Below are 9,330 nucleotides of genomic sequence, written 5' to 3' on the forward strand. Positions count from 1 at the left end.
TATAAATTTTCATAAGAAAATTAGAATGCACTGCTGTAACACACATCTGTTAACAAATCTTCCAGGCATAATTACCCTGGCAAGTCACAGGAATGAAAGCAGAGATGTCATAAAAATAAATACATGCTAATTTATATTTATTTATCTATGCAGTCTTCTGAGTGAGCCTAAAAGTACAGATCAGTACTTATTTACTGGTATTCATTTCTTCTTATTCATAAAGGCTGAAGAAATTTGAAAAACAAACACAACATCATAGGATGAAGAAAGAAAAATCACATAACAAATAAAAATAGTAATTTTTAATTATTTGAAACAATAGTGAAGTTCATGAAAATTCATAGGGTATCATTTGATGTAAAGAAATTAAGCTTATTAAATATTTTAATGCCTTGCTCAACTGTAGACAAAATTCTGCCCATTCAACTCTTCAGTTAGGATATTTAGGATAATCAATAGCATTGCTTCTCCTGACATTTGATTACAAACAGCAGCAGCCATAGAATTTTGTGCAATAGTTTACTATTGAACATAGATAAAATCTGTTTTCTTTGCCAATGCAGACTGAAATTAATGAAATCAGAAATGTCATAACAAATCTTCAGTAAGGTATCAATTTTGCTCCAGTTCTCTCACTGCCATTAAATGATTTCTTCACACATTATATTTTTTCTGGTTACTACATAGATATTCAGGATGTACAAACTTTATGTTTTGAAGTACTGTTTAACTTTCTAAATTTTAAATTCTTATGTGTAATTGAAATTTTACTTATAGATATCGCATATACTGGATTAATTTCCCATAGTATAGTTTTCCTAGTTGCACAAATACTCAGAGGAGTTAATATGCATAAGGTTTGGTGATGGAGTCATGCACATCTAGTGAATGGTATGTTTCTCCCAAGATTTGGTAACCAGTTATGAAGTCCCCTTCACGTAATGCTTTATTCATAACTTAATTCAAATTGCATAAAAACACTGGATTTTGTACTCAAAATATCTGTTTGAAAACTACTAACTATTTCTGTCTTCACTATTGGTGTGTACCATATTAAAAAATATATCTTTGTAATTCTACCTGGTTTGCATTGAACCATGGCATTTTGTCTTTTTCCTTTCTAATTACTAAAACAACTAGATGAAATTTTCAAAAAAATGTATCTTTGGTTGTTTAGCAAAAAACTTTTAAAATTTATTTCTGTCAAAACCCATTGTTGCTTCACAAAACTCTGCAGTTGTTACTTACTGTCACCACGGCAAAGCAAAGGCCCCAGTTTGTAAGCAGCTTCAGAATTTGGTCTGTCAGTATCTGTGATCACAATTTCAGTTACTGGTAGATGCTCCTTGTAGGAGAGGAATCCAGTATCATTAGTCCTGAAAAGGTAAAATGAAAGCCACAGCTCTCCTAAATGTTTCTGATAAACATTTCATTATCATCAACACATTGCTGGAGAAAAGGTAAAGAATTAAATTCTGAAAAAAAAAGTGTTGCATAACTCTATGGGTAATACAAGCAACTGTGAACACAAATGTATGTTTTGATATTGATATTGTGATTATTTGACAGGACTGAAACATTTTCATGGGAAGTGGGCAGTTTTATGGTTGTGCTTGTCTACATAAGCATGAGAAAACTCTTTTTCACATAAATGGGTACCTAACTGGCTGTCTAAGTTAATGCATTTGCCCATGTCAGTAATTTTATGTTGCTGAGGACATATTGTATCTATAATGGCCTGTCTCTCATTAAGGAATATTAAATAGCTTAGTATAATTTTCAAATAATTCTAACTTTTTTTTTTTCCTTTTTCAGCTTGACAAAAGTTTTAAAAAATTAAATAGAAAAATGTGAAGTCATGCTGAGTGTTCAGGAAAAGCAGCATATGCTACACATATGTAACTTGCAGAAAAGGAAATACGCAACCTAGCACTCAGAGCACATACCCAGTACTTACAATCTTAGATCAAATTCCTTGTTTAAAATCTTTGTTAACTTAGTGTAAGAACTGAATTTCTAAATTTCATAAACACCACATTTGGCCCTAAAATTTCTTCCCCTGAACCTATGGAAATATTTAATGACTCAGGACAATTCTGGAAAATTCAGTCTCTCCATTCAATCAATTTATAGTTGAATCTTCCCTTTAATGGGCAAAGCAAATAGCTCAGAGACAGCAGTACAAACTCGGAGAGGGGAGGCAATCTGGAACTCACACTGTTCAGAGATTAAACGCGAGACACACACCTCAGCAAGCAAGCCACAGTTCTCTGGGAATGTGGTGGGACTTAGCAACCCTCTCTCAGTACACCATGCTCCAGGACTGAGACAACAGGAAGAGATTCCACCCTCGTGCTGAATGAAATTAGTGATTTTTTTTTTCCCCTCCCCCCACCCTCCCCCCTTTACTAACTTCACCATCTTTCCACTGTCTACAATTTCCATTTATCTGTCTTGGAGCACCATGCACACAAATGTACATGTTTTTTTGAGGAAACTTTTTTTTTAGGTAAGGAATGCAAAATTTTGAAAAAAAAAAAGAAGTTAATGTTTGATGAGGTGACATATTGCAGATTTCTAATTTAGAACTGATGCCCTCCCTCAGAACACTGGAAGTGTTTGTTTCAGTAAAAGTATCTTGCAAATAAAGGGAAACTGAATAGAAACTAGCTTACTTGTTCTGCAGAGAGGATTTGCATTTTTGTAGATCTTTAGGAGGAGATTTTTAAAAAAGATATTTTTTATTTTAGACTTTTAGAGACTTAAAGATTTTGACTAGTCTAAAAGGAGTTTTAGAGCTAAATCTGTGTCCAATCTATGAAATAAGATAGATTTCACTATGAAAATAGAATATCAAAACCACATTTTCAGAACCGCATTGTGTGTAACTCTGGTTTTCTGTGCTCAGAAAGCATGTCAAACAAGTACATCTTCTACCTACTTTTTCCACCCACGAACAGTATTGTGTCAACTGATTCAAATGAGTAGTCCCTAGGGAACCAAATGTAACATTAAGCACAACTACCAAAATAAATGTAAGCATAGCCTCCATAACATTGGAGTTACTGTGATTAAGTCTCCAGTTAAACTTAAAATTAAAATGTCAAAAGTGGATACATACAGAAATATAAAACAGGAGTAATTATATTTTCAGTGTAATGCACTCATAAATATATGCAATTTACTCAGAGTGGTTACAGTGAAGACATGCACGTCATCCTCTATCTACTTTATTTACAAGTACGTTACCATTATAAATTAACCCCTGCATGTGAGTATGGATTAAATGAATGACAAAACTGAGCAAGAACGTATTACGTATAGTAGCAACCACTCAAAATCCTGTCTCAAAATGTGTTCATCTTTTAACACTTATTTTGCTGTTGGGAATCAAAAATTGTTTGTATTTTTGTACAGCACAATAATAGGGAAGTTCTTAGTGGTTTGTGTATTTGTTTAATCTCTTTATTGGAATGAGCACAGCAGATATCATTCTGTGAGGTTTATTGCAGATGCAAATTCTTCCCTACAGAAACTTTTGAAGCTTGTGAAGAATTGTTCTTTGACTAACCCTCTGTTGTATTTTTATTTCTGTATCTATGTGTGAGTTCCCTACTCATGATGAGAGAATAAGCATTTTCCAAACAAATTGAATAGTTGTTCCTTTAAGGAAGGGTGGATATCTAGCTTGAGAAGAAAATAATGTATTGCTTCATTTTGTACATGTGATGATGTTAAGTACCTTCCTTACATTTTTCTATTTTCAAAAAACAGATGTTGCTACACTTATTACTATGCATACATTAACCTACTCACTGAATCAGATTTATGTAAGTTAAATATGCTTTACAAGTTTAAAAGCTTAAAATTTCCTTCAGCAGAAAAGCTTCCATTTGAAAAGTCCCTGTCTGCTTTATAAAGTCCTATACTGCACTGGAGCTATTGTTGAGAAAGTTGTATCTGATCCACTTAAGTGAAAAAGTCAGATTTGGATTTGACATTGCAACAGGAACTCATCTCTTACATTACTTATTTCAACAGGATCATAAATAACGTCAGAGAATTTCAAGTACAAGTGGAAGAGCTACTTGTTAGAAATCCTTCCATCCCCTTAGAATAGGATTCCATATGACTGCTTCGCTTCACTGATAGCAAGGGTGTCCAATTTTAATTATCTAGGTTGTAGATGACAAAAAAAAGAGGGTAGAAAGTCTAAACTTAAAAGTGTGGATAAAAATTATGCTAAAAATAACTGACTTTTTTCCAGAACCTTTAATTTTAGCTTTAATTACTTTCAGTATTCTAAAACTAACACCTGAAGTTGTAATAAAACCAGAGCTAATGTCTTAATATATAACATGCAATATACTACAAAACTAGAAAGCATCTGTATAAAATTAAACATTCCCCAGGATTCAGAGTAAAAGAATTAGTAATAATACTTAATGTATATAGTTATAAATTTTGTGACAAAATATATTCTTTATCAAAGAAACAGGTGACACTATGATAATTTAAGTTTACAACAGCCTTGGTGTTCTAAATGTACTAAGGCCTTTATATTTTATTTATTTACTTTCCAGGAAAAAGTATTGTGTAAAAGCAACATTAAAAAGTCACCATTCATCTCTGTCCGCATCACAGTTGCAGTAATGCTGAGAATCAATGCAGCTCCCCTCTAATCCACAAGCACATTTTTGTACAGCAGGCAAGGAACCTCCCCAGTAAGTCTGTGTTTCATTGGTTCTTCCAATCCACCAGCTCAGTGGCAACCCATCTAAAAGGTAGGTTAAAGAAAATCAGTGGTTGGTCTTGTGTCCTACCTCTTCCAGTTTTTCTCATCCAAAAAATTTTCCAAAAGGTTAAGTAGAGAAAAATCACCCCTCGAATCTAAAAACTTTAAACAGCCATTGGAAAAAAATTACTACTACCTTTACTTGATAAGTAATTATTCATTTTAATACTTCATTATCAGGTATTAAATGATTGTCACAGGTTTTTGCTTGCATTAGTGGAAAAGGGATCTCACAGTCCCTAGCTCAGCCAGCCATGATATTAGAATCATTTATCTTAAGCAGTCCATTTATATAATTCATTTTAAAATGGTCCATGAAAAAGGAGATACCATCACCCTAAAAATCAAGGTAGTTTATATTCCCAAGTAAAGATCAATTTCAGATCATGGAACTACCAGCAATAGAATGAGAAGAGTTACAGAAAAGCTCTGCAGAAATTGTCTCATCTCACTACCAAGAGTACTACAGAGTACTACTACCCATATCTGTGATGAACGTTAAGCAGCTGAATAGCGGTGTTAATCAGAAATGCCCAAAGACAGCTGTTAGGTCACAGGCAGCAGATTCAGAATTTATATATTCAGACACAGCAGAAATCTTGTTAATGGCACTCCCATAAGCAAGTTGATGTATCTGGTGAGCAGAAGTGAAGTCTCCCAGGACTACTACATCTCTGTGTGGTGCATCCAGTCAGCATTGTTTGTAGCAAAATGATAAAACTGGATGTTTCCTTAATGTTACAGTACTGCAGATTAAAGCTTAAAGATTCTGCCAAGCAAGCACAGCAACAGAAAATATATATGAAACAGATAATAGCTAAAAGATATGAAGCATAAAGATAAACCATCTCAAATAAGAAGGAAGAAGGGTGATAGATGCAATGCATGAAAGTCAAGGCATGAGAAGAAATCAAGTACTGTTAAATTATAGAGATTCTTATAGACGCACTTCTTTTTGCTGTTGTTGGAGCTCCAAGTTTTCAGCAGCAGGCCCTCACAAAGAAGCTGCAATTTATCCTAGTCTCAACTTTACTTTACTGCTTATTAAACCTCACTGTTAGATAAGACCTCTGTTATGCTGACAATCTCTCAGATCGTAAACATATTGACTGCATTCATTACCACACAACTGTCAGCCCAGCAGGCCAAAAAACAGTGTGAGCAGTTTCTGGAAAAGTCAGACTTGCATAATGGCATCAATGTCCAATATCAGTGTTTGTGTTTGCAAGCCATCACAGGAGGAAGAAAACCTAGAGACAGTTTATAAATAATTTATCAGACAATACTTTAAAAAGCTTCCAACAACTAAGACTGTAAAAAGCAGAATATTTCTGTTGTTTCAACAGCGTGCCTTAGCTTTATATTGTAGTCATGAATTAATATTTGCAGTCTTTCATTAAGGACACTGGGGTATGTTTAAAAGCTGGTCTCAGTTACTTGTTCACACAGCAAATTGAGGAAAGAGTATGCTGCAAGTTCATACTGATTAACCCAGATTGTTATCCCTGCTTTGGCAGAAAATATTGCCTAAGCAAAATAAATCTATTAATTAAACTGGCTAGAGATTTCTTCGTAATGTTCACATAAATGTATTAACAGGTGACTTCTTTAATGACATTGTTTGCAAGTGCTATCCAGGCTGATTGAATATAAAGTATTCTTAAAATACACTCAGTTAAGAATTATTACATGGACTGCATGTTCCAAAGAATTTTTCATGTGACCATCATCAAATTTCGTACTTGTCAGGCGTAGCTAGTAGAGATTATAGATAGCAGAAGTGGGAGGGATTAAATTGTACAAGCAATTTGATAATGTATCTATTTGCATTTCAAATTCTGCTATTTCATTGTGCTTGTAATAAATGAAACAGAATAAATTTATTTCAGTAAAATGTTATTTGAATTTTGTTTCAATGTCAGGTATGCTTCAGTTATTAGCTATGTGTGATTGATTGCTTTTTGTTTGTTTTGTAATTCTGATTATAAGATCATTCAAAGAAATGTATAAAAATCAGAAAGCAAATATATAAAGGTGATCTTAAAGAGGAAAAACTTGATGAAAACTATCTTCAGATGCTGAATAGATGAAATAACTAATTCATCAAGTCCAAAATTTCAAGTTAGATCACTTTACCCTCCTACAATTCTCTCAAAATTTTAAAGCATTTGTATTCCAGACAGAATTCTTACTTAGCTCTCTGAGCTCTTCTAAATAGGCTGAGCATCTTATACAATTTAACTATAATTCACACTCACAATTGCAAAATCCATATAAAAATTTCTAATGAAACTTCTAAAATTTATGGTACTATGTCACAATGAGACACTAAAAGTTAGAATGCATACCTGCTGGAGCAGGCTGGAAATCATATGTTTCACATAAAAATAGGTAAGAAATATATTTCCAAACCTTTCAAAAACATATAATATATAACTGGTAGCAGTTTTAAATCTGAAATTACTGCTCTTCAGAGAGAAAAAGTAATATGTTCTGTCTTCTCTCCATACTTTTCAATGGAAAGATGTATCTTGAAGAAAAAAGACATGAAACTAATTCCTCTTTTTTTCCTTAGCTCCCTGGTATCCAGGAGAGAAAAGAAAAAAAGTATTTCATAGGGTGGCATGACCTTAACATTTTCAAAAGATACTAGACTTCTCCCTTTCTATGATATCAGCAAGTTCTAAATTTATATTTGTAGAAAGAAAAAGATGATAATTGGAGGATATTTGAAAAAGTTACTCTCACAGCCTCAGAGACAAAAGCCCAGGGCTTACATTTTTTTGTGTTCAAAGACTGAAAATATTTACCAGACTAAAAATATTTTAGTATGCATTCACAATATACTGACTGTTGTCAGTTTAGATACATCCCAGTTTTAACTAGGGCTTATCTAGGCATTGCCAGTTTGCTTAACAGTAGATGACTTGACTGCTTCTAAGACTGTACAGATGTCTTTGAGAAAACAGTACTGACGTGGCTAATTCTGTAAATAGCTCTGCATTACAGTGTTGTGCTGAGCTAGATATCAGGTCTACACAATTTAAAGGTGATTCAGTCAGGTCTTCTTTGGGTATAGCCACTACAGTGATCACTGTGTAAATATAACAGCAATCTTCCACCACTTATCAAACATGTTGGATGCCTACATGACCAAGACTTTGGAAGCAGTGGCTGATACTGCAGAGGGTCACGCTGCTATCCAGAGGGACTTTGAAAGACTGAACATAATGGGCTGACATGAACCTCATGAAGTTCAACAAGGGGAACTGCAAAGACCTGCACCTGGAGAGGAATAGACACAGGGAGCAATATATGCTGGGGCCATCCAGCTGGAAAGTGGATTGGTAGAAGAGGGCCTGGTGGACACAAGGTTGAACATAGGCCAGCAAAGTGCCTTGCTGGTGTATTGGGTTTGTGTGGCAAGGCTTCGGTAGTGGGCGGTGGGGTATAGGAGTGGTTTCTGTGAGAAGCTGCTAGAAGCTTCCCCCATGTCCAACACAGCCAATACCAGCCAGCTCCAAGTTAGACCCGCTGCTGGCCAAGGCCAAGGGGTAATACCTCTGTGGTAACACATTTAAGAAGCAGAAAAACCTTCACAACAAACTGCAGCCAAAGAGAGGAGTGAGAACATGTGAGAGAAACCGCTCTGCAGACACCAAGTCAGTGAAGAAGAAGGGGGAGGAGGTGCTCCAGGCGCTGGAGCAGAGATTCCCCTGCAGCCCGTGGTGAAGACCATGGTGAGGCAGGCTGTCCCCCTGCAGCCCAGGGAGGTCCACAGTGGAGCAGATATCCACCTGCAGCCCAGGGAGGACCCCATGGCAGAGCAGGTGGATGCCCGAAGGAGGCTGTGACCCCGTGGGAAGCCCGTGCTGGAGCAGGCTCCTGGCAGGACCTGTGGACACTCAATAAGCAGCGAGGCCAGCAGAGGCAACGGTAAGTCAGCAGCTAAGCACTAGATTAAGGTGGACTGGGAGGTTCCCGAGGCCCAGGAGCACCAGGGAAGAGCGGAGGGACCCGTCCAGAGCAGGCGGCTCTTGCGAGAGAGGCTGACTCGCCATGGGCATTGCCAGGGGTAACTGCGGGAGATTTAAAGGGCTCTGAGGAGCGCCGGTGACCAGGATCATGGCAAACAGGGCGGGCAAACAGGGCGTGGCGTGTCAGAAAGGGCGTGGCACGGCAGTTCGCACAGGCAGGGAGTGCAGGCAGGGTGCAGCCCCCCTCTTCCTCTTCCCAGCTGGAGAAGGCTACTCAAGCAGTGGGTGTAGGCCTGGAGGGAGACCCAGGTATGGTTGCCACTCTGGTGAAAGCCACTGTCAGGAAAAATGTGGCAATGCAGACAGAGGTCCCGTGTAAACATGCAGCTGTCCAGGTCTCTGGCTGCAGGGAGTGCCTGAGTCTGTCACTGATGACGGAGGGCAGCAGGGACACCTCTTGTGTGAGGTGTGACCAGGTGGATGATTTGCTCAGCCTGGTGGCAGAGCTGAAGGAGGAAGTGGAAAGGTTGAGGAGTATCAGGGAGTGTGAGAGGGAGA

The 9,330-nt window shown here is 37.0% G+C and overlaps 1 protein-coding gene across 1 annotated transcript in view; it reads right to left on the reverse strand.

The window, feature by feature from the left end:
* Positions 1-9,330, reverse strand: part of CNTNAP4 (contactin associated protein-like 4) — a gene marked incomplete at its 5' end in the record, with an annotated part of 203,951 nt that overhangs the window by 36,442 nt on the left and 158,179 nt on the right. The window contains 2 exons of the mRNA XM_010568747.1: positions 1,249-1,376; positions 4,621-4,777. Coding sequence (XP_010567049.1) covers positions 1,249-1,376; positions 4,621-4,777 — 285 coding nt within the window. The remainder of the gene's footprint in view (positions 1-1,248; positions 1,377-4,620; positions 4,778-9,330) is intronic.

This window comes from Haliaeetus leucocephalus, unplaced genomic scaffold (assembly GCF_000737465.1).
Source record: "Haliaeetus leucocephalus isolate CR32 unplaced genomic scaffold, Haliaeetus_leucocephalus-4.0 Scaffold251, whole genome shotgun sequence".
Lineage (NCBI taxonomy): Eukaryota > Metazoa > Chordata > Aves > Accipitriformes > Accipitridae > Haliaeetus > Haliaeetus leucocephalus.